The following is a 26,996-nucleotide window of genomic DNA, read 5'->3' on the forward strand; positions in this document are numbered from 1 at the left end:
ATATTCAGTTCATACATGCATTTTCGATCTGCTTCTACCTTCATCACATCTTCATTTATCGATATCACTCGAGCAAACAGCTGGCGATATCCGCTGCTGTTCTGTGGCAAAAGAGCGTTTTTGCAGCACATTTGCTTAATGAAAGTCTGTCTCCAGACGTGAGAGTGATAGCGCTGCAGCTCTATGTAAATTCTCCTCCTAAATGCTAATTAAATTGCATTTTTATTCGCGCTGACTTTGCGCTTTTGTCGGGGCATATTTACATTCTGGAATTAGCAGCAATGGGCGTGTATGAAAAATGTTAATTAAATTTAAACGATTAGTGTTGCACTTTGCGCACTCACCGGAGTTGAATTAGGAGCATTTGAAAAATTGCCTTTGCTGCCGTCGTTTTTCTTGTGGAAAATTTTTTTATTTCTTTCCTAACCTTTTTTTTGTCATGATAAAGTGAAATAAATGGGCGTAATTGTTGGCCATTCAAGAGGCTTGGAACGGTAACAACTGAAATTTTGTTTCATAGACTCAAATGCTTTCAATTGCTTTCTTAATTGTAGCTTCTTTTGCTCATAATAAATCTTCGAACGCACCAATTTTTGCGTCATTTCAACAGAAATGTTCGTTTTTGCATTGATGATTAATTTTATTTTCTGTAAAGACATAGAATTATTTACAGATATAGAATTTGTAGTAGTTTAAGAATATTTGAAGGAAATGCTGTGCGATTTGGTCTCTGTGTGACCGTACTTTCCGCCATAAAACTAAGCTCGGTCATCTCGCCTAGCGAGAGTCCATGAGTGACCGCATCGCCTCTGGCTTTCTGCTTCGCTGGGTCTAGGCGCCCTAGTATGCACTGTGATGGTGGATGCGTCTTCCATATTTTCGATGGACCGACAGGCAATTGTGTCATAGCATTCATGAAAACATGCGATTGTCATTCATGAAAACGTGAATGGTAATTGATTTTGAGGCTCAAAAATGTCCATGCGTGAGCCTAAATCTAAGCGCGACGAGGACATGATGTACCAATGAAGATTAATTTAATTGCGTTCAATTTTGTAATAGTATGAGCTTTTCTTTATTTTGTTGTACTTTCTGGCGTGCTTTCCGTTTTAGCGGCTTTGTTGACATTTGAAATATCTTGGTGGTAAAAGTCGAACCATTTTCTTTCAGTTTATGATCAAACTATATTATTGTCTCGCAAATGTCATTTCATTTCCTTTTTTTGCCTTTGAGTACACTGCACAGTGTACTGCTTCAATCCACGGGCATTTAATTCTTTCTCGATTCTGTCGAAAGTAGCATCTTAATTTTTGCTGCTTGAGGATTGCACATTCGAAATTCAAGTCTATAAATGGCCGGTATAGTTCGATGAAAAAGAATAGGAAGATACTCATCCAAGATGCAATAAATTGATCCAAAAATTGGCCTCCTATATGTACAATGAATGAAAGGAGCTTGTGGCTCACTTGAAAAACATGTTGCCACTGAAAAATACAGGCTATTCATTATCGTTCAAGTCATGGCAGGCTGTTGGCCGGTGCTATCCTGGAAATTAGTGATATAGTTAGCGGGCTCAAACTTAGCGTGTCACTTTGGAAAGTTTCAAACATCCATGGATGTTGTGTTGAAATGTGATCAAAAAGCTATTTGTTCTATGTATATCATACCAGCATGTATTAACGAAATACCGTTTTTATTATTAATTTTACCGACAGTTTTTGCCATTGGCATCGAAAGCGCTTATGATAACGCAAGGCTTGTGAACTGGAATCACCTCAAATACCGCAAGGCTAAAATTTCTTATATCGCAAATGCGGAACGTTTTTGAACAAATGTGTCATGATATTTGGTGATAAATTATGTAATTCTTTATGACTACAGCTTGATATTAACCATTTGCACCATGATAATAGTGTCTACTTAGGCAAAACAGATCAAGCCCGAAACTATCCGAATTTCTAAATATTGGTGAGTGTTTNGATGAGTGTTTAGGTATAGAGCTTTACAACTGGAAAGAAGATAAAAATTGATAGTAAATAATGTTTCAACCCCATCTTCACTTTTAATTTGTCTCATAAGTAGAAGATCTAAGTGAGGGAAATCGTCGTTTCTTCTGAAATTTTTACAAGAGAATATTATTATTTTCAGGAAACTCTTCCTTAATTTGAAACAATTTAATTTATCAGGCTGAAAAAGAGTTCTTGAAAACTAATTCGATGAAGGAAAACTAATCCAATTACAATGTTTCATTTTATTATGGCAACCACAATTTCATTCAATACATTTAAGAAGTTATCTCTGATGCGTCAACAAAAATTAATCATTAAATATCTCTAAAAGGCTAATACTATACCTGACCTAGCTGAGTGGCATTGTTCCTCAAAAATAAAGTTCATTATTTTTTGACACTGTTGCAAAGAGCAATCAAAATCCCACTGAAAACTTTCACACCTGAGGAGCCACCGGCTCGCGGGTAGTGGCCTTCCTTCGCGACGCGGGCTTCCTGGCGCGATCATGAGGGACCCGTTGAAAAACACCTGTGTGACATAACAGCTTTTTGCTTTATTTTCTTGCCCCAAAATGTTCATAAATTATACATAATATCGCTTTGTCTCTATAATCATCGGGACCAGCACGAATACGGATTCAATTTAATTGTTTATTTCTCACTTTTATTCACTTTTTATGCAATGAAAATGTTCATAAAAATTAACATTGCATGACAAATGCAGTTTGCCACCAAATGTGAACTACTGTACCTTATAGCTTTGTGCCGATCAATTAAGATTCTCATCCGGGCTCTGGAATGTATACGATGTAAGCATCCCATCGTAATAGAATGTATATGAATGAACTCCATGTATTGGCGTCGTAGTTACGGTGAGATTCCGGATCAGCTTTGCTCAATAATCTGTCACCGAAAAAAAATTAGGCCGCTTTACTGAGCTCACAGCTCTGAAAAAATTACTGGGCTAACTGAGATCACAAAAATATTGCAGAAAAAATTTGCCGGGACAACCGCGATCACAACAATACTACGGAAAAAAATTGCCGGGTTAACTGAGCCCGCAGTCAACAAAGTTGAAAAAGTCAACTGTCCTGGTAGTTGTCGTAGTGATAGAGTGAGCTGGTCTAGAGGTATCTTAGCTACCAGCACTTGGGGTGAAAATTGGCTCAAATTAGATCCAGTAGTGTGTTTCTCATGCCTCCAAGGTTAGATGAAGTGGATAAAGCGAGTAAATTTTCCAGAAGTAACTTAGCTGCCTCCGTACGGATTGGCTTTTCACGACGCTGTGCTGGAACGCCAAGCACGCCGCTTTACTTATAAGCTTTACTTTTGTGATATTCTTAAATTATTTGTTCGAGATACTAAATTACCATTTAATCCGGTTGAAGAAAAGATGCACGTAATAAATATGCAAATGAAAATTTTAGCTTTTTCTGGTTTTATAAAATGACGTTTCGCTGTAAAAGATTTTCATTAATTCCGATTCACTATTCGCCTACTTGCAATGCCCTTGATAATAGCGTTTATCTCAGCAGGCAATCACTGGTATGATTATAGCAGCATGGCCGGTAATGCGCTGTAGGCGGCGGAGACTCTGATGTGCTGATGAGACGTTAATAGGCATGATAATTAATTAATTATCTTTAGTATTGATGCTCCGACGTCTCCAGCTGCATGTGCTGTCTTGCTGCTACTGTGCTTCTTGCTGCTAAGATGGTGAGCTCGTTTTTGAAATACGAAGTGAAAAAAGTTCTATTGAGTGAATGAGCTCTGAATTAAGTACTATCTTTTCTATTGTTAATTATACCGGCTTTAATTGGCTTCTATTGATGTTTATTTTATAACTGGATTTATTTGGATAACTAAGTGTTGTGATTTATTTCAATGTTCGACCTTTTTGTTTTAGTCTGTTGGACAAAAACAGGCTGTTTGCTCCCAAATCGATGTCAGTTCACCTGCTTTCCTCTTTCCAACCGTGATGGATAGCGATTCGGAAAGTGATGCTAGGTCCACCTGTTCCGATGCGTACATTGGTGTCGGAAGTATTTCGATGCGCAAAGACCTGGAAAAAGTTAACAAAATGCTGTCTTCCTTAGAAATTTTAGTCCTGAAAGCGGAAAGCTGGTAGACTTTCTAAGTCGTCAAACGGGGTCGCGGCTAATACTCTCAATCTCGACAAGATTATTAAAGTAATGGTTGCAATATACTACCTTAATATCAGAATGCTGAGTAAACGTTGAAGCCTTATATCACTGGTTCCCAAAGTCTGCGGTACCGCCCCCTGGAGGCGGTGGAAAGATCCGAGGAAGCAGCACACGAGTCCCAGCGTTTTCCCACCCAGATCTGTTTTTTTTAACTTCTCCTGGGTTTCTATTGTAAACTTTTGAAAATATTCAAACTTGGGGGGAGGCCGGCGCTAGGAATTAATATGTGTCTTTCGGGGGCGCTAGGAATTCACTGGGGAGCCAAGGGGGGCGCCAGCCTGCAAAAGTTTGGGAACCACTGCCTTATATCTACGAATTCGAAACTTGAGTGCGACGTATTTCAGTTTGTTGACAGGCAGACCTCTTCTTCGAGTTACTCGGTGTGGTGTCACGTGGCGTCCCCGTACCTTAGGGACCCTCTACCAGAAACCACTCTTATATCATCAGGGGCATAAGATGCGGAATTGCGGGTGTCCCCTTGATGATGAGGTAAAATCTATGGACCCACCAGTGCTTGGTAAAACGACTTTGTTGTGTTGAGCAGAAATCTCTTGTAAAAGTTATGGCCTGTCATGGTAGCTCCAATCTATCCTTCGTCAACGCTGCTGTGAACAAAGTTGAGGCAACAAGGAATCTTGATCATTTCAAGAAATTATTTGTGGATTAGAGGAATGTACTTGTGGATAATACTCTTCGTACCGTGGATGTCAAGGGAGTAGACATCATCGGTAGGGACAAGGAACACCTTCGAGTGTCCTTCGTCTGCAAGGAGGCGAGGAACAGGACTTTGATGGTCATAAAAAGGAAAAAGCCTGATTACCTATTGTGAAAGAATACCTTACCAAAACACGAGCTGCTCTTTTTTACAAGCTAAGAACGCTGAAGAGATGTAATAAGTCCATCGTGAAGGTATATTCATGGTATGGTCTAGTTGATTCCATAACTAAGGATAGTGGCAAGATCTCATCCATCAACTATAAGTCTGACCTGGTTAAATTTGCGGCATCGTTGATAGTTTCAACTGCCTAATGCAGTTGAAATTACCAACGTTAATTCATTGTTAACTAATGCTAGTCTTTCTCTTTTCGATATGGCTGAATTAATCTATCCTAGTGTATCTCTTAGAGATGATCTAGTTGCGGATATTCATGGAATTTACTGTAAAATGTACGACGGTGATGCTTTTGCCGACCGATTAAGTGATATTGTTCAAAAAACAAAGTTCTTTTAACTTGTGTGCATTCCCAGCAGGCAATGTCAGGTTGAATCAATGTTGAAACCTCGTACTTCGCGGCGTTCAAATAACGTTGAATATTATATAGTCTAGAATGAAAAAGTGAATCAACCCCATTTTCTCAATTTCGTACATTTCGACGTTGTTTCAAGGTTGAAATCACGTTGAATTCTGACGTTAAAAGCGCATTTATAAAAAGTTTTATCATGCTAACAAGTTCAAGTGTCACAAGTGTCACAGTATTCGCGCAGTTTCAACTTTGGGCAGTGATCGCCAGGGGGGTGATATAACTGCCTATGTCGATAACAAATTCAGTGCTAGGTTAGTTGAAGCCTTCATCCGAGCAAAAACTGAATATGACTTGATGAACATATATATGTCAGTTGTGCCTGGGTTTGACCTCTCAATTTTTTGTGCCTATTGGCCTCTTTCTAATAGCGTTCAAAGTTTCAATGAGCTTTTTTCACTCTAGGTTCTATGAAAAATTGGGAGATCTAATAAAGAAATTTTTTATCGCGATTTCAATATTAATCTGTACAATCCTCTTAATCTGTGTTCAAGCAACAATTTTATTCATGACATTCTTTGTAGCAATTTTTATCCAGCCATAACTAAACCAACCAGAATCTCCCCTGAAAATCCCATTACGCCTTATTCACTGCTTGATCATACGTGGTGGAAATTATATGGATCAAACTCAGAATCAGCCGCTATGGACATTGTCTTATCAGATCACTTGATGACATTCTTTTATTTTGAAACTGGGTTTTTGACTCCTCCATCTAGGGAAAAAATTCACCTTATTAATGCTGACAATATTCAAAAGTCTAGGTAGAAGATGAATCGTTTTCCTTCTGTACTTTTAACTAATATTGATGAATCCAACCTTGCAATGCTGTCTTTCATGGCCGAACTTTCCAAAATTTGCAATGCATCTTTCCCTTTAAAGTTTGTCACGATTAGAAAACATGGACCTGCTTGGTGGCCGACGAAATTAAGTCTGCCACCAAGAAGAAGCGTAAACGTCTACATCTTTCTCGCACTGCTGTAATTTACCGTAGATCTTACTTTGCTTATCGAAATGTATTGACGAATGCGCTATTGTAAACAGTTATAAGAAGCAGTACTACTCGACTTAAATTTAGCAAAAGTCGAACGACTCTAGGGTTTTTTAGAATATTGTCAACTCCTAACTTGCGAAGAATCTTGCACTCAAAAAGATTGAATCGTCCAAAAATAACAAGCTTTTGTCTGGCACCGATACGGCTACTGAATTCAGCGATTATTTTTATCTCTGTTGCCAATGACTTTACGAAATATATGGTCCCGTGGGAGATGGTTCGACTTTGGGTGTTCCTTTTTGTGAGGCAACCTGCTTCGTATCTCCTGCTTTTGTATCGGAAATAAAGAGATCGTCACGATTATGTAGAGGCAAGGGGCTTCATATTTAGGAAATTCAATCAAAAATATTCTTTGAAGCCTGCTGATATCGTAGCGCCTATTTTAGCCATATTTTTAGTTTGTGTATGTGTACTGGAGTCTACCCTGATGCCCCTACCCTGATTTTCCTATGTAATGTGATTTCCACCTTTATGGTATCAGAGGGCCTCATCATTCATGAATTCAATCATATCTACCAATACCAATAGAGAACAATACGTTTCATTGAACGAGTTCAAATCACCCATTAGACCAATGACGATTGGAGCACCACATGCAGGGCTCTGCTCTCGGGCCTCTTCACTTTAACATTTTTCATAAATGATATCGCAGCTTCTTTTAACGTGAACGGCAAGCACTTTGCTGATGACGCTGTATTTTATATCTCGAGAAGCACCTACTATATATGATGCGTGGGAGAGTATATCAGAGCTGTCTGTGAATTTGTCAAGGTGGCTATTACACAAGTTAGTGGGGCACTCTAATTAAAATAAACTGATGCTTTATACTCCGAAACTAATATCAGTTTCCGTCACATCATCTTTAAAGGAACAATTTTCAATTGGGTTGACGATTTACGGTATCTGGGTATAAAAAATTACGTGACAATTTTTCCACGGGGTTGGCTCTTAGTCATGGTATAAATTTATGTAAACATTCAATTGTGCTAACATTCTATATGACTAACTTCTGGGGATGACTCTGTTTTTGAGCATGATTTTTATTTAGAATAAAATTCAGTACAAATTGTATTCGCGAATTTTGCTTCAGGTACGTTTCCGTTAGTTTTGGTTTCGTTCTCAGCTAAGTCATAAATCTTCGTTAAATAACTATATTACATATCAACTATTTATTCGGGGATGCTCCTGTGGTAATATTTAACTATTTTTATGGTGATCAAAATCTGAACAATATGCTATCATGAACTCGTTTTCTTCACTAATAGATTTGGGAACTGCTTTACTTCACGTTAGTGATTTCAATGGTACGACAACTGCTGCCAGAGACTAAAGCTACGCATCGCTATGATTGACACTGGTATCACAGACTGGTAGCTTGCTTAGCTCCCATCAAAATGCAAGACGGGCAGAATCTCTGTATAATCACAAGCCATCTCTGCAATACTTCTTTACATCTCGAATATAGTCGGGCAGTTATTTCATTAAAGTGACTGAACGTGAAGACTGTCACGGTTCCAGGTTTATTTTTTTGCTGTTAAGACATTTATGGGAATTCGAGTCGATTATTAACTTTAAAGACTAGTTGTGTGCTATCAGAGTGGAACTTATACATAAACACTTTCTTCTGAAGCACACCATGAAACTACTCTCTCCTAAGCTATTTATTAAAACTATTTATCATAAACGATTGATCGACTAATAATTTTTTTTATTTCAATTCTGTAATTAAAACTATTTTTTGGCGTCATCTGTTCTGGTGAAATTTTCTGGGTAACAGAACAAAAGTGTATTCCGCGAAGACTATCTTCTGAGCTAAATTGAATATCTTCATAAACTTTGATATAAAAGGTCCTGAGCTAATGAACCGTAATAAAGTGAACTACTTTTGTTGTTTTTAATTGATGATTTAATATGGCCTTAATTCATCGGTATCGTCCGTGTTGACCCTCGACGCTACGCAAACTGTAAACGAAGTTTTCTTTTCTCCGCTCGAGGTTAACGAGGAACGTGAGTTTTACTCGTCTTGCAGTAGACACTTGGCCAAGGTGTGAGCTTCCATATAGAAACTAAATTTTACTTGAATCAGACTAAAAACAATTCAAATAGTCTAGTTAATGTAACCTTAATTTCTCGAAGCATACTTTTTTTGGATCGTTCTTACTGTTAAGAAACTCTTACCAATTTTTTATACAACTTACACGGGGTGCATTATCGATGATTTCATTTTGACGGCGGATTTTTCAAGAAGCACTTGTTGGCATTTTAAGATGAATTGTGCTTGGTTTCTAATTCGATCTGATATGCTAGTATATGCTAGGGGAGAGGACATCATTGTTACCTATGAGATTTCATATAAGTCTACAGATGTCAACCATATAGTAAAACTAGAGTTACTAGAATATATTTTACCCAGGCATGAACTAGAATATATTTTACCCAGGCATGATGTGTGTTTGCGCGTATACAATATATGCTAGGTATTAAGTTGTTCAAGTTTTTCACCTTTACCCTGACGGCGCGTATCGATAGTGATCGATAGCATTAGCATTATTGTCTCCAATGTTTTAGTCTTATAATGATGTGAGATGGTATCATTGATGATGAACTTGTGGGCCTTAACAAGTCCAGTTATACAACTTACACGGGGTGCATTATCGATGATTTTATTTTGACGGCGGATTTTTCGGGAAGCACTTTTTGGCATTTTAGAATGAATTGTGCTGGGTTTCTAATTAGATCTGATATGGTACGTTTATGCTAGGGGAGAGGAAATCATTATTACCTAGATACTTCAAAAACGTCTACAGATGTCAACCATAGAGAGAAATAGAGGAATTCAATCTATTATGCCCAGGTATGAAACGTGTTTGCGCGTATACATTATGCTGGGTATTAAGTTGTTTGTTTAAGTTTTTCACCTTTACCCTGGCCACGCGTATCGATAGTGATCGATAGCATCAGCATTATTGTCTCCAATGTTTTAGTCTTATAATGATGTGAGATGGTATCATTGACGAAGAACTCGTGGGCCTTAACAAGCCCAGTTGAACTTGTTATAAGGCATGCACTCCGCCGCATCCGCCGCATGCCTCGCAAAACCTCGAACTTCATGATCGCGTCGCCTTGATGATCGTAATTACCTACGATAACATAATATTTATTCTGGGAGATTGTTTCCCTTGAATTGCGGCATTGTTATAATATGCATTGTATTCTGGGGCATCATCGTTCACATCGTAGTCAGTTTTAAGGCTCTCCGCAGCTGTTGAAATCACAGCTTCAAAAGATATTAAACGCAATGAACGAATTTACTGTCAATCAAGTGTTTGAAGTCTCCAACATTTACGTCGCTTTCACTTCTAATAATTGCTGTCTCTATTTTACAGGTAATTTATTTCGAAATACAAGTCCTTATTAATTGGTCACTTATAGACAATTGGCCATAGACGTTGCCTTATGCCTGTTTCCGACGGCAAGAATTAATACCGTGAAAATATTCATGAAAAACCATAAAAAATGAAAAATAAAGATGGTTTAAAAATAAATAGATGGTCAAAAATAAAGCTAAAACAGTGATGATGCTTACTTAAAAAACTGCATCGATAGACGACAAAGAAAAATACTATAAATAACAATAATTAAAATAATACTCATATAATACAGAAAAATTGAACAACGCTATAGACGTCGCTAGAGGGCTTTTTGGAAAAAATAGAATGCCGAGTTGCGCAAGTTCATTACTGTGGCCTTACAAGCTTTCACATTCAACAATAAATGAGATTCGCTTAAAAGGTTTCCAATGTCCCTTTTGACGTCTCATCAAGTCTAGAATCTAAACAACTTTTTGTCTTTAAAGATATCTCTCCTTTAATTTGGAGTTCGCTCCCTAACATTCTCGTTGCGTTTTGCCTGAGCTCGTGATCATGAACTTTAAACTTTATCCATTAAACTCTTAATTGTCTTCGGTTTACTGGTAGTTGAGATATCAACGGTGTCTCTGCCTTCACAACTTCTGCATATGGAACCAGTATTATTAACTGCTTAGATTTTCATGTGGAAACCTCATAAATTAATATCACCCAGAGGTGAATTTCTGAGGGTTACTGTTTCATAATAAATTGTTACTGTATTAGTTTAGGTTAATACATAGAAAATCTAAAATTTTCTTGCAGAAACTCCCGAAAATTGTTCTGCTCAAGATGGCAATGAAAGCTGATAGTACATCTTGTATTTCTCTTATTTTTTAAACTAGTACCGTTTATGATGTTATTTTATTCATCGGAAGAAATTCACTGTTGAATTTTATTCTGGTTTCATTTTAAGAAACTATCTTTTTAAAGCATAAAGTTTTCATTGCCGGATATTAAGAAATCGTATCACTCATATTGGATAGCCACTGTAGCGCTCATTCAATCGCTCTATTGAAGGCGGCCTTCCCCCCATACCGGATACCCCGAGTGCGCCGCGACGTGTTTCCGTTTCCTTTGCAAACGATGCTCGGGAGCGCAACAAATGCGATTCTATTACAAACGGGTCACCGATGCGTGCGTAGGATACAAGACTGCTTTTGTTCGCGCAAATAACCGACGGATGGAATCTAATTGAACGCACGACGGTGGCAAAAATTGCAATTGTTGTTCGTGAAATAATTGAACTTTTGTACGCTTTTTTGTATTTTTAAGCTCAAACCGGCATGATTTTATGGTTTTGCTTAAAAAAATCACTCGTAAAAATTGCTTTTACCGGTGAATGGCTCACTACTTGCACCGCCTGTACTCGCAATTGCTTACGGAGTGTGTGGTCTATAGTGTATATTGTACAATGTACAGCATACAGTGTATAGTGTACAGTGTATAGTGTACAGTGTATAATACTTGTATATTGTACAATGTACAGTATACAGTGTATAGCGTCCAGTACAGTATAGCGGTGTAAGCATTCATTAGGCCATAACACCGGTCGCCGCCCGGCCTCCTCGCCTATTTGACCAGAACTATCACAGGAGCTGGGATCGACTCTCTGCTCAAATCTCGGTACTGAGAGCTGTTACCACCGTGCTACCCTCCCGTAATGACGACCCTATAATGCAAGGCAGTCCGGACTTCGCACAAAATAAAAATTTACTATTGTTTTAAAATCAGAAATTGAAGCAATTCACTTAGAGGCATCAGAATCTTACCCTCGAAATAAACTGGAAAAAAGACACGTAACATTTTCATTACATAGTAACTATTGACCATTACAACCATACTATTAACCATAATATTTTCAGTAGCGACTTTTCGAATTTTTTGTCTCGATTTTTAGAAAGAACATCAAAAACTACATAAAACATGAAGCTTATTTTAAAATCAGGAGCAGATCAGATTTCAAACAAGTTACCTAAGGCTATTGTAGCAAGGGATCCAGCGCAAACAGCAAGATGGACAGTTTCATTGCTCTCTTAACTTGGCAGAAACAAAAATGCACCGGACGGCTGCGTTTAGTTGGTCGTAAATAAACGTTAATGTTTTGTTTCTTCGAGACAAACTTGCTAGCTAAGTGTCTCTAACCTTGAGCTTTGTTATTCTTCTGACAGAATCTTGGCAGACTGCTGGAAAGTGCCAGTCGTTACTGCGTACGATAGCTTCGTCTTCCTTCTATATCGTATGACCTTGCTTTCTCATCCAACTGATTTCACGACGACAGTTGGGACGTTTCTTTAGGCGACTTCGTCATAAATCATTCATAGCGGGAGCTTAATCTCTAGATCCAGAATGTAAATGAAGTTGATATTTGTTGGAGTTCTTCTAGATCACAAAACACTTTGTGTGCCAAGGCCATTGCGACCTTCATCTTTGGAGAAAAAAGTGAACTTGCGAGATGAATTCTGTGAAAACTTTCCTCATATATTAATGAGAAAAATGAATCGCTTGTGTTTTTGTTGCTGCAGTCTCCACTCTCGTTAATGACGTAATGATTCGGACAAAACTTGGAAGAATGAGTTTAAATTTAGCTGGGATAGAGTTAACAAAGCATTATTATGGCATTATCTTTCACTTTTTTATCATTGTTATCGTGAACCATTTTTCATACGCTCTTAATGATGTTTTTCAATACTGGCTAAACATTTGAGTGACTGTATAACGTGTCTTGATATCTCAGCAATGTTTTCTTTCGCTTATTTCCAAATGCCTTTGTTTATAAGCTAACTTTTCATAATCGCAACTATCGTTTCAATTTAATTATTAAAATAGATGCGCAGCACCAGGAATTTTTTTAATTTGATCGAGCATAAACAACATTTAATTAATAAGTGCAAGGTCCGACCAACAGCCACCAAGCACAAGCACAGATTTATCAAGAAGGCGAGTGCTGTAGATCTTCACTTCCGACCCGCCAACAACCAACTACGGTAGAGAGCAGCTTTATGGGACGTTACCATTAATCCTGCAGTACTAAACCCTTCTAATTAACCGACACTTGCGCAAAACTGCACTCAATCTCAGTGAAGAGGCTCAGCCTAAATTAAATACCGGGCTTAATTGTCAGCCTACCTGTCTATTTTGCCTGCAACAAGCATGTCGATCCTTACGGGCATTTGCACTCAGAAAAGAAATGGGTCACATTGTCCAAATGGGTCATATATTGTCCTACACCCATTTAATTCTTTTAGTGCATGAAGGGATTCCTAAAGTCTTAGACTCCTGCTTCTTGATATTGTTTCCTCAAATGAACCGAGACAACGAGACGATCCGTGAAATTTTCCTGCAAAACGCGAGAAATTTTAGTCCCTGAATACAGTTATAAATCGGTTTAATAATTGTGTCTCGGATAGTATGAAACTCTACGAGACGGATTGATAAAAAAGAGTCATAATATAACGATAAGAGTCAAATCGGAGAATGAAGTGATACGAGATGTTCCATTACAATTCGACACATTCTGAAACGCGGATGAAATGAGAGGCCGCCAATGCGTCTCGCGCGGCTGATGGCAGACTGGTTTAGTGGCAATTCCAGGCTCTGTCTTTATTATTGCACATTCCAACCACCCAAATTCTAATATTTAGATCACTTGAATTTGAATAAGATAATGATCATCAACCAATCATTTAAGCTCATCAATCTATAATTTGTGAACTACGGCCATTAATCCACTGTACGTACAACATGTATGTTCCGATATGTGACGTAAAACAAATGTAAATTTCAAATAAATTATTGTAATCTCTTATCTTTGTCCGGGACATCTCGTCTCACTATCGTCCTGTATTTTTACGAAGAATTGAAAATTCTCTTGATTTTTATCACTATCTGGACAAAGCTTTTAGGATCGTCTCGTCTTGTCTCGAATAAGAAAAGTTACCGAGCGTAGATGCTTAGCCTTGTCTGGCTCGAATATTAAATGGGCTGAGTATTTGCTTTTTATTTCGGTTTCTTGAACAGCAAAACTCTCACTAAGTTGATTCTGACTTCTCCTGATGAATAAGATGATTGTTTTTCGCCCTGTAATTTTTATTTAGCTTATTGAAGACAACGATTTGAAAGATTGCCTTTTTTGTTGGAGCTCATGCAATCAACTTCCAATTTATTTCATGCATTGTTGGATATTTCCTAATATTTTCTCTCACAATGCGATGACTATTTAAATTGAGCTGTAACTTCAATTAAATATTTAAATTGAGCTGTTCCAGTCTGACTAGTGAGGCTGAGCTGTTCCTTCCTAGTCTGACTAGTGAGACTGAGCTGTTCCTTCCGAGGCTGAGCTGTTCCTTCCTAGTCTGACTGGTGAGGCTGAGCTGTTCCTTCCTAGTCTGACTAGTGAGACTGAGCTGTTCCTTCCGAGACTGACTAGTGAGGCTGAGCTGTTCCTTCCTAGTCTGTGCTGAGCTGTTCCTTCCTAGTCTAGTCTGACTAGTGAGGCTGAGCTCTTCCTTCCGAGTCTGACTAGTGACGTTGAGCTCTTCCTTTCGAAACCACATCGGCTTGCTCGACCCAGCGCAGATGGGCTTACATTCCATAGCTTGGAGAGCGGTTTGAGGTTTCCATTCCATAACCTGGAGCGCGGTTTGCTGTTCCATGCCATAACCTGGAGGAAGCGCGGGGTGAGGGTTCATTCCATTACCTGGAGGAAGCGTAGGGTGAGAGTTCCATTCCATAACCTGGAGCGCGGCATGAAGGAGTTGCATCCTTTGGATGGCGTAGGCCAGGGAGCCTGGATAGGGCGAGTGGCTTGAAGGAAGGCCGCTTTAAAGGGGACCGCCCATCACACTACTACTCTGTCCCGCTGAGTGCGTCGTACAATTGCGGTCCTTTCCTGGAGTTTCGTGCGGTTTGATACCCTGCCCGTAAATGGTTGACAAATTTGTCGTCTCGTAGATCCTTTCTTCGTGAATATAACGCAAGTCTTGCATATTTTTGATTATGAACTATTTCACGACAGACATTGACTCTCAATGCGTAGACAGAAAAAGGTTAAATTATTCATATTGTACTCGAATCAAGTCCTACTTATGAAACGACCTTACAGCCTTTTCTGTATATCACAACATGATATGGTCAACTAAATTTTGAATACATCAAGTACCGAAGTGAAGAGCACAATAATGCATTGCAAATGATAACAAATAATAAGTAATAAAATAATAATATTGCATTGCAAATAATAACAAAGCACAATAATGCATTGGAAACTAGGTTGTGATTTTGATGCGTCGCTAAAAAATATGAACCGCCTATACAACACACTCGTCTCATTAATTCTGGCTTTTCCGTAGTTAAATAAACCAGTTTTGTGCCGGTGAAGTGCATCAACTGTATTATTTGGGCTTTTTGCTGCAATGCAAAACTTTTTCGTATTTCAAGTGAAAATAATTCGGCTTCATCTGTCAGTAGTGAGAATAACTTCGGGCGGAAGTACACGGCATCGCTGAAAACACTTCGACGGAAAACACTGCCCTCACTTTAAACTTTGGCTTTGAAGAGTGTACATGGCAAAAATGTATAAGGTTATAGAAGACTATTAATACTTCACTCGTTTTGTATAAATTGTTGATAAAATGACTCACTTCTTCAAGTTTAGAATCCCGGCGTAGAGTCAGCGTGCGGGCTATGCGCAAAAGCTTGCTAATAACTCAATTTAATTTGTTCTTCTTCAGGCGCCTCAGCCGCGCTATATGTGCTCAGTTAAGAAGCACGATTTCGAACTCCGTAACTCCAACATCCACCTTAATGTACGTGCTAATTAATTCCACTTCTGCTTCGCCAATCCAGGGTTTTCAGAGCGCTGCAACAATGTCGTTATGAAAAAAGTAACAATATGATACAGATTTGCTATCTAGTTAAATTTTTAACCGAGTCAATATTGACCGTTTATGATAAGTTTATTTCATGTCACGATGTTATTTTACTTCCATTGCAAATATTCTTATTTATTTCTTCTTTTATGAAGATTTATGAATGGCAGAAAATATATTTAAAATCGGGTAACGTTACTTAGGCGACGTGTTCTGTTTTATTTGATTATTTTACAATCACTGTCTAACTTACTCTTGTCAGTTCGAATGATCATTTTGAAGTTTTCACTTACATACATTTGTGCCACATAAAAAGTTTTGTATTGAACATTATTATTATCATCTAAAATTTCGTACTACACTTGTAACAATGATCTTTTCCCTCTCATTGAACAATATTAATGCTGAAATATTGAAAATACGTGAGCTACATTACCGGCATATATGCTACTTCATGCCTCTTTCCAGTTAAACCATAATGATGAATTTTTGTCACATTTTTTCGCCAATGTGCGAGTGCATCTCAAAGCTGGCGATTCTTCACTAGAACTGAGCACTTCTCTCTCCAAGAAGTGGGATTATGCTTTCTGAGAAACATAGGCCATCAATTTAGCCTGCAAATATACAACAGTGATCGCTCCTACAGTGTTTGCCTGCTCTCTCTCTCTAAATATCTCAACTCTCATCGGGACTATTTTGCTACCTTCGGGTGATTGCTCGCCATCTTCGTTTGACTCTTGAACTGTGCTACCTAGTTCTAACGAGCTTTAGACAAGTCCCTAATTATTTAAAATTAACCCTAATGTAAATGTACTTTCTCTGACATGGATCTAGCATTGATAAACCTATCGGATGTTTTGAACAATCTATCTAGCGTGAATCATATTTCTGTATTTTAAATACGCACAATTATAAATATTTTTGAAGACCGATTGATTACTCAAATTGTTCAATTCTAAGACTTTCTTCTTTACGGAGGTAAGAAAACAGGGCGAAAATTGCTCGTTCGCCCAAACAAAAACGCGAGTCACCAGAAAGTTTCCTTGTCTGTGTCGCCAATTGAAGCTCACGCAGCTCATGTTTGCACAAAAGTTTGACGCCGAGCGAAATGACTGCCGTCCTTTTTATTTGGCTTCTGCATTGGAGGGAAGGCCTTTATTGTTGTTGTCTGCTCTTTTGTTGTTACCGATCAATAAGCTGACCCTGCTGTACAATACTCGTGTTGTGCGCAAATATACGTGCCACTAAATCCTTAATCCAGTCACATTTCCAATGGTAACCTCTATAGTGCACATGGTACCAGATATCTAACGTTGAAATATCGTTCGATAAACGTTGTTTCAACGATATCAACTTGTAATCAACATATTGTTTCGACGGCATTTCTCTGTAGGGTTAGGAGTCCTACATCTTCCTGCTATACGTTCGTCTTATTTGTTGACACTTTGTCTGGCCAGAGCGCCTGTCAAATGACCTGTCGTTCTTTGCTTACTGCTAATTGAGTTGCTTGTTGCACTCTTTACTTGAGTACGCGTGCCTTTTGTGCTCTTTTTGACTAACTTGAGACGAAGTTTGTTCACACAAAGAGAAAACTTTAGCTAACTGAAACTTCTATATAAAAAATCATTGTTGCTGCTACTCAGATGCAGTGAAATATTTTTTTTTTTCATTCCATTACTTGCGAATTTCCCTATGTATGGGATTCTAAATGATAATATACATACAAATAAAATTATCAGTCCTTCTGCGGAAGCAGACTTTATATTTGTAAGCCTCGAATTTTGTGCGGATCGACCTTCAAGAAAATAACAAGAAGGATAACATCCCATTATGTTAGCATTGCATTCCTCTCCAGAACCTGTCACAGTGCAGTTGTAGGGGACTTTCAACTCCCGCTAAAACTCAACTTATTAGCCGCGCGCAGGAAAAAGGAAGAGGAGGCAAGTTGGGAGCTGCAGAGGAAGTTTAAGTTGCTTCGTTAGGCTTGTGTTGCGCCTTAATTACCTGCTTGATGCTTCAGTAAACAAGAGCTGACCCGCTGCGCCTAATAATAGGGCAAAGACTTGTGAACTTAAGACTCCTGTCCCACTGGACGGGGTTGTCCTGTGAAAGACGTCCGAACTGCATTCGAGCAAATACTTAGTTAACTTGATTTTTATATATTCGCAAATCCTATGTATTCTCGTCCGTTATTGAAATGTTTCGTCCACAGTTAGTATGAAAAAACAAGATTTATTTCTATTTGCGGGCTTGATTTTTGTACATATACCTCATGGTATATGCACATGAGCCAATGATCACTCTAAGCTTCTGAATGTTCTTTGCAGACAAAAAAAAAATCTGCTATCGTTTGATTTTTATTTGCACGCAACATCGACCTTATTAAGCCATCAATTGCCTATTGTACCCTTGCTTCACCACACACCACGTGCCTCATACGCTTTTTAGGGTTATTCTTCATAAAGTGTTTTTTCTTTGTAAAATGCTTATCCCCTTCCCAGCGTTTCTGCAAGCCAAGTCTAGGAATCTTCGGCCGTACGGTTTTTGCTCCAGCACGTTGCTCTTATGGGTAATTAAACGTGCGGCTCCCGCAGTTGAGACTCGCTACCCAGTGAAAATTTACAGACACTTCAGCTTCTGATTCGGATTGCCAGAAGCTGGGGCGACTCTAAATTTTGTTAGGGTATACCTGCCCAAGCTCATAACGCTCATGGCACGTTGACCTCTCTTCGGCAGTCAATGAGAACGAGCCCCGTTTACCTCGCCGCCAAATCTGCCGTCTCATTTTTGCGTGCCAGTCCAGTCCCGTGGTTCCCTGAACTTACAAAAATGTAACGAATAGTCTACGTGTGACAGATAGCGGTTGTTCAATTCCGACTGTTGAGTCGGAATTCATTCATTCGTATAATGCTGTTACAGCTTCTGCTGAGCTTCACTCGTCTTTCAACTGAGTGGTCGTGGCGAATGACCACAAAATTCATGTATATCTTTGCTTTCGTGCGGGGAATAATTATAGTTAGTGAATAGTTGTGAATATTGAAATCATTATAGTGTGACCTCGAATTTTAGTTCAGATTACAATGTTCAAAAATTTTAATTGTGTGGCGAATTATTTGTATACTCTGAGATATCTTGTCGCAAGAATAAAATTTTTTATACATTTACGAGTGTGGCTTTCTCATACCGCCTTGAAGCGTGCAACACAGGAGCCAAAATTGCTTTCCTTATCTTAAAATTTATTACATGAATATGCAGGTCCATGAAGCCCTTCAACCGCGTGTTTAGATATATGTACGATACTTAATACGCATTAGTATCACAGCATCTTCTCAAACAGCTGCGTCATTTTTTATTCTACCGGCGATTCAGAATTTATATTATTTTATATTCTAGATTTTTATATATGCGCCAGGCTCAGGTAGTTTCTTTTAATTGGCTGTAGATTGGCGCTGTGCACAGATTTATTGCAGATCGGGACGGTCAACTGCTGGGATCAGAGAATAAAGCCTCGAGTGCCTTTGTTTTACTGCACTAGTTGCAATGGATACATTCCTCTGCGCGACATATCGGCGCCCCCGCCGCCAGGGGAATACGCTTTAATTGAGGTAATGTGATTCGTATCATTTTGATTCATTTTCAAGGGTCTGCAACGGTATCATTTGGCGTGAAAATTTTTAGATATTTTACTTTTGTGTTTAAACAAATTTAATTAGAGTCAAAGTCAAGCAAAATAAAATTATAGTGGAGTTTAAATTTAATTTAATTTAGTTCTATTACTAAAGTTTCGGATTCCTTCACTTTTATTTGACTCGAACTACAATTCATATAATGTCTAATTTGCCGGGTGGCCGGGTTTTTATAAATAGCAAGATAAGAGCGTACGTCCAATATAACATGCATGCGAGTTTCATATTTTTAAAGTTATTCGCTTATAAAAAATGTAATCTTTTGTGCTCCGTCAATAGGATAGAAAAGTTGATCCCAACTTAAATGAACGTTAGCACACAAAATATCCAAGCCAATAATATCCAAGCCATGTAAACGAGGAATGAGACATACGGAAAATTACGAGGAATGAGGCATACGGAAAATTACGAGGAATGAGACATACGGAAAATTTTGCTTCAACTCAACTAAAATTATGGAAGTAAACTCTAAACGAGTGTGAGATGCCATTTGCTGCCAGCGTTGCTGCTGAGTCAGCGCCGCCTGACACGCGCTTGAGAGCTAATGCTTTGTCAGGATTGTTATAATTTTTTACGTTATTAAGGATTTAAGACGTGAAACTTAAAACCTCTGCTCTAACCTTACCAGGAAAAGATTTAATTCGATATATAACTCATATGACGTATAACTCATATGATATATAACTCATATTTGGCAATATACGATAGTTAGCCCATTGATGCTCTTTCTTTTAGATAATTGAAAACTCATCACTGAGTTTACATCCTTACGGAAGCATTGTGTCAAATTAATGAGCATTAGAGTAAAATATTTAATATCATCATACTCGTCATAATAATTTCAGAATTTCTGTGGTAAAATTGTGAATGGGATGTTTTTATTTATCCCTTTGGAGTATACAGAGTATTCTACAAGTTTCCATTAACAATGATTTTCTTCGCGGCGATACCAATTGTTTGTTACGTTCTGATTCAGCTTTCTCTGAATTACTGCTAGTTACGGTTAAATCTATTATTTGATGATGCTCCTGTGGTAAATTTAACTATTTGCATAATGATCCCAATCTGAACAATATGCCGCGCATTGTTAAGTAAAATTTCACTTAACGTAACGGAGCCTAAACTTGAATTAAAGCTTGAAATCTAAAATTAAATTTTTTGCTTTACGGGCGCGATTGCTAAATTCACTTATTGGTTATGGCATCAGGAAATTCGGCAACTTCAATTTCCCTGCAAGAGTGACAATTATATAACGATTAACGACTTGTCAATGACACGTGAGTCTTCGCTGTTTGTTAGTTGCCGGCCGTCGAAAAACGACCGAAAATCGAAATTTTGAAAAACTTTGTGTTCAGATTTTAATAGCTTTATCTTCTGTGTACGGTTCAGAAACAACTACATGATTTTATGCATCTAGAACCAAGTAAATAGATGTACGGCTAAACTAATTGAAGGCTGACATCGAGTTTCATCGTGCTTGTGTTCACATTTCAATAGCTTTATCTTCTGTGTGCTGTTCAGAAACAACTACACGATTTTATTCACATTGCATCAAGTAAATAGATGTACGGCTAAACTAATTCAACGCTGACCAGAGTATCATCGTGCTACAAGCGTCGCTCGGTGGCGATCGCGTCAGCGGAATGAGTGACTTCAGCGCTCGACCTCTGACATCTGACGGACGCTGTTAAGGGGGACGGCGCCTTGCCCTGCTGCGCGGCTGTGCTCCTGCTCCACGCGTCCCTTGTTGGCTATAATGAGCTTAGAGTAAATCAAATATAATTGTGCATTAAACATAATGTATTATTCTATTATGATCATTTTAGTGAAACATTTGTGTGCTTGGGTTGGGTGCTGTATCACACGATGCAAACAATAGCAACTTTGCGACAATTTATGCGTGTGACAGTTCCTCTTTATTTATTGTTTACTGTTGTTCAAATGACACGTCGAATAGAATGTTATGCAAAATAATGCCAGTAAAATTCAGAGTTGGCTCAGAAAATTCTTGCAATTCATTTTCGTTAAAGGATAAATCCAACGCATTCTCGTAGGTATCGCGTGACCATTCATATCGCTGATCAAACTATACTTGTAAAGTCAATATTTTTAAAGATATTAGGCACGCTCAAGATAATGGTCTAAGTTTTCATCTGAATATAACTGCTGCTAACGATTTCAAGGCTTCCAAAAATTATCCGATTCCGCTGCATCAACGTTTGGAGATGAGTTACAAATTTAGCAGAACAACCATTCGTCCTCACGTTAGCCTCTGCAATTAACTGGCGTTGCAGAAATTTAATATGCCTTGAAACAATTACATTTTGTTAAGTTTCTATCAAAAGAATAGTGTTACGTTCCAACTTGGATAAAACAATTACTTTTGATCCTTTTTTCATTCCAAATCCGATATTTTATGAAGCTAAGGTAATTGTGTTCTAATGTGTTTTTTTGAAATTTACAGCCTACCAGCGCAGAAACAAGAAACTATATGCAGTGTCTTTTCAGAGATACCCCCGTCACGAGTGAAATGAACAATGGTGACTCCATACAGATGAGATTAGGCCGTGTGCTTGCTTGGGCTCTCAGCTAGCGATCAGAGTTTTTGTAACTGCAGGATCTTGTCTACTCTCAGTTTCGACTCACTCTGTGTTCCGTGAATGAGAAACTATCACAGGAATAACTCGACAACAGCCAGAGCGTCTAAATGCCGCCTGGCTTGGTTCTGGCGAGTGAACCGATGAAGATGGAGATGACACTGGCAAAACTACACTCTTACCAGACGTTACTGACAAACCACGCTCTCATTCGTGTTCGCATTATTCAGCTATTAACGACTTCGCACAGACCACCATGTGCAGGCAGCTAACGGCAGATTCTGCGGCTGGCATGGCTAGCGAAGAATCGCGTTGTGAAGACAAGGCGACCAGCACTGACGATGAATTGCTGGCGTCGCCACAAACTCGTGATGCCCATTCTTCTGGCATTGCTGCCGTGGCTCAACTCTGGGGGGCTGATCTGGTTGGATTAGAAAGACCTCGGCTTCTTAAACCTCATCGACGTACTCTTCATCATCAAGAATCTTTGAGCAGTGCAAGTGACGTATCTCGCACGCGTCCTCATCGACTCAGAAAACAACGAACTACAGAGAGCTGCAATGCTGACTATCGTTGCAAGGGACGGCCTCGGGAACTGCGCAGACAGTGGACGACTGACTCTTCGGACTCAGGATACTCGAAGGGCTACTCGCGAGAAAGGCTACGCAGACAGGATACAGAGGAGTCTGCTGAATCTTCCAGGAAGTTCGTCAGGGAGTTGCAGCGCCAGCCGACGACGGAGTCTTCGAGCTCATTGCGGTTAACGAGACAATCATCTTTACGGAGTGGGTCTGACAACCAAAGTCTGTATCTCTTGAGACAATCTACCATTGAAACTTACGACGAATTTTCTACTACAGATTTTTCTAGACCTCAGTCCAGCAACAGTGCAGCTAACACTGCGAGTCCAAGTGTACCTCCCACCATTCACATCGAAGCTCCTCACTGCAGTAGAGAAGATGATAACTTGGCTGCAGTGCAAGGAGACGCTATCAGTTACATTCAAACTGAAGATCCTATCATCGAGGAGAGAATCGATGAAGATTTCGCAACGGTATCTGTCCTTCCAGTGACTGCAGGTGCTCCATTTCTCACGTCAACGTCATGTTCGCTCATAAACCTCAGTGCCATAGATCTCGAAGCCAGTCAAATCAACGAGATACAGAGAAGTTTACTATGCATGAGTCGCTTGCAGAAGGCAAAAGCACGCAGGAAGAAGAGACGTGAAATTGCAAAGAAGGCGGCCAAAGTATGTCGTTCTCGGGAGCGGGTCAGGCCAAGCACAAACAAGGATGAACTGCCCAAAACAGTGAGGTGGTCCATCATGGCTACTGGCCTCGTGCTCTTCCTCATGAGCATCATCTTGGTGGGTGCAACGCTACGTATGGCGCCGCTCATCGACGAAATGGGTGAGTTTTTGCCAGGCTATAAAACGTGACATGGAATTATTTAGCTCGCATACCACCTTATATAATTTCGCTCAAGATTGAAGATAAAGTATATTCATGAATCCTTTTGTTCTCATCTCCGATTTTTGTCACTGAGGTCAATCGTTTACCTAATTATCCGTTTTAGATTACATGGACATGGTCACTGTTAATTCATGGACTGCTATGCACCATACACATATTTGATACTTGCGCGACGTGGGCGTCACTGTTCATCTGATCTTGTTCTATCTTGCCGATACAGCACATCCTTTACATGTGCCGTAATGAAAACACTATCAATTCTATCTAGTTCCATTTTGCAAACACAGCAAATGTCACCTTGTGCCATGGTTCCGACCCAACACATTTATATTACACGTATATGTGCCGTGTTGCAGGCAAATACATCAAATCTTGTGCCGTATACCGACACAATACATCCTTCACGCGTGCCGGGTTAATTGCGGACACAGCACACACCAGCTTGTACCGTGTAACCGAAACGACATAGCACATCCCAGCTTGGGCCGCGGTGACAAAACAATACATTCCTGATTGTGCCGCGTTGCAGGCATACACATCACATCTTGTGCCGTGTACCGACACAATACACATCCTTAACTAGATACCGTGTAACCGAAACGACATAGCACATCCCAGCTTGGGCCGCGGTGACAAAACAATACATTCCTGATTGTGCCGCGTTGCAGACACATCACATTTCTTTCATGTATAGTGTTGCTGACGCACCGCATTCAATCTTGTGACGTGTTGTCGAAAGAACACATTTATTACATGTGTTCTGTTACCGAAAGAAGCATTCCATCTTATATCATGTTGCATAAACAATTCATCCATATCATGTTGCATAAACAATACATCCATGCTTGTGCCGTGTTGCCAACACATCGTACCTGCCCCGGGAGCAAAGCTCACCTGTGCGTGGCAGGTGCCTCTTTAAACGCCCTCTCGCTCCTGCCTACCTTGCTCTTTTGCTCTATCTTCCTCTCCCCCATTATCTCCCTATTCTTCTCTTTTTCTTTCTCATTTCGCTTCATTGTCCTACTGTAAGTCCAGCACATGTGTTTTAAGGGAATTTTATCACCGAATAAGGGTCTGGAGGGCGGTCCTCTGGGCTCTGATTTCTGCCACAGACCGGCAGTTTTTATTGACACTGCCGCTTCTTTTATTTGCGCCGTAACATTTACCGTTGCGCGTTTCGTGACCTCTACAGACTCTTCATCTTAATTACGGTAATTTATAATATGCAGTGTTTACATTAGTATAACATGCATGGATGCAAAGTGCTGATATTGATTAATTTAAATTTAAAACTTTCGGTATTTGTTTCCTTGGATTTTTCGAGATTTCAATTAAATTACCACATCACATGGTCTTAACCCAATCGCGCAAACTAGTGATAGTATGTGTCTCAAAATTTATATAACCTATCTATAAGTTTGATGAGCTGTTTTAATTGTTGCGATGTTTGACTTGTGCTGGGACTACAGATTCGTGACGGATTCACTCAATGTAGGAAGTGATTCTTTTTATTACGTCAGTACGTGACGAATATTGGTTTTCACGCTTTTCCGTGCGTGTCGCGTGAGATAGTTAATTAAATTATTCCAATAATTGCGAATCATACTATGCAACTTTGTTTACGTACGAAAATAACAATTTGCTCACGAATTGTCATGGTATACTTTTTTATAGCGAAAGAAAATACAAATGAAACTAATCTTCCGTGTGTAAAGTTCTCCACATTTTACAATTGTCATGAACGGTATTTGCATGTGCATTTCGAATATTTTCATGTTAAATCATTTAAAATACTTATTTATTGTCATAACCTATCATCGAATTTTTAATCTGCTGTCTATAATATGTATATAATGATATGATATCTGATCTGCTGTCTATAATATGTATATAATAATATAACATCTAATGTTTCGCGTATATTTTTATCGTTAATTCGTCCTTCAAGTTCCTTTTAGCGGAATTATAAGCAAGTCTTCAAGGCGTGTTTCGTCTTGGCGAAACATTACTTGTACCGCGACCTTCGCCTCCGGTTCAGCAAAGAGTTATTACGCGTGGAGAACCTCGTGAAGAATGCTTTCCTGAATGCGTCCACGAGAGGCGCTAAACGGAAGACCCCCGTAAAACTAACAGACCTCAGGCACGACTTGTGTCATCATTCTCCATTAGTTACCGCTTGTTGGGCCTCCAACTCGGTTTTCGCCTTGACTTTTTCAGGATCCAATGAGACTGCTCGGGAAGTGTCCATCGCTTCGAGTAACCGCAATATTTGTGGATTGCGAGCACTCTTCTTTTTATACAAATTACTTTACATTTATGATACATGAATTTAAAGGAGGATCTGTCGTCTAATATTTCTGGAGTTTTGTTCCGCGACAGCCCCTGATATTCAAATGACACTGTTTTTCCCTGTCGTCTTTCGTAAATATTTAATTTTTTTAGTAATTATAGCGAAGTGAGATGATTAAAATCCCGTCGCTTACTCCTACAAATACAAGAACTTATATCATTAGTTAAAAATCATTTTACTTACATTATTAGTTAAAAATAATCTTAACTTATATCATTAGTTAAAAATCGCAAGTACTCCAAGAATTAAAAGAAAGAAGGTAACTTGGGTTCATTGCCAGGTAACTTTGGTTCATCGAAAACTTTTGCGAGACCAGTTCCGTCATCAATTCAAAAATTTAGAGATTACAAGTACAATCCACAGAGAAAATCTAAATTTACACCAATGACATTAAACCTAATTATACTGAAAAAAATATAACTCAGTACTCACTGCAGTGAGTGACAGAGAGCGCATTTTCTCGTCGACGAAAACTTGAGGTCACGGACAGACGGACGGACGGACATGGCGAGCACAATAGTGCATTTTTTCCATAAATGAGAAAATGCGCTAAAAACGAATTTAGGAACTTGAAAACCTAACGATTCGTAATTTCAAGGGGATATAAATCTGAAGCGTCATTAAAGCATGGCGTCCACATAAAAACATGCAGGGATTATGAAATCCTTAAATTCGGAGCATCAGAGTTGTATCAACGGATCTTGAAATTGATCTTCGATATTGTCACTTCCTACTGTTCAACGAGAAGGCGCTGGCAGAGTAAGACGGACCGGCTACGTGCAATTCCGAATGATCGATAGCTCCTATTACTAAACTTTTACATCAGAAAACAGAAAACAATTCGTCAATGCGCAATATAATTAGCTACAAATATTCGAGGCAAATATTTCGGAAAACCGGCGGAGTAGGCTAAGTACGATACTCGATCAGCGAAGTAGAGAGGAAACGCTTAACTAAAAATATTTTAACTCGTAGCTCGTCAATTGATCAATTCTATTCAACTTTAATTATTGGACTCAGTAGGGTACCTATTTCTTTTATTCTTCG

At 39.0% G+C, this 26,996-nt stretch overlaps 1 protein-coding gene across 2 annotated transcripts in view; it reads left to right on the forward strand.

Annotated features, from left to right (window-relative positions):
- Nucleotides 1-26,996, forward strand: part of LOC125177923 — a 129,725-nt gene that overhangs the window by 81,011 nt on the left and 21,718 nt on the right. Inside the window, exon 1 of one of the 2 annotated variants that reach the window (XM_047880614.1) lies at nucleotides 22,006-23,536. The exons of the other annotated variant lie outside the window; for it this stretch is intronic. Within the exon in view, the coding sequence (XP_047736570.1) occupies nucleotides 22,384-23,536 (1,153 nt within the window). The 5' untranslated portion in view covers nucleotides 22,006-22,383. Of the gene's footprint in view, nucleotides 1-22,005; nucleotides 23,537-26,996 lie in introns of those variants that run through there. 2 annotated transcript variants of the gene reach the window in all.

This window comes from Hyalella azteca, unplaced genomic scaffold (genome assembly GCF_000764305.2).
Source record: "Hyalella azteca isolate HAZT.00-mixed unplaced genomic scaffold, Hazt_2.0.2 contig5706, whole genome shotgun sequence".
Lineage (NCBI taxonomy): Eukaryota > Metazoa > Arthropoda > Malacostraca > Amphipoda > Hyalellidae > Hyalella > Hyalella azteca.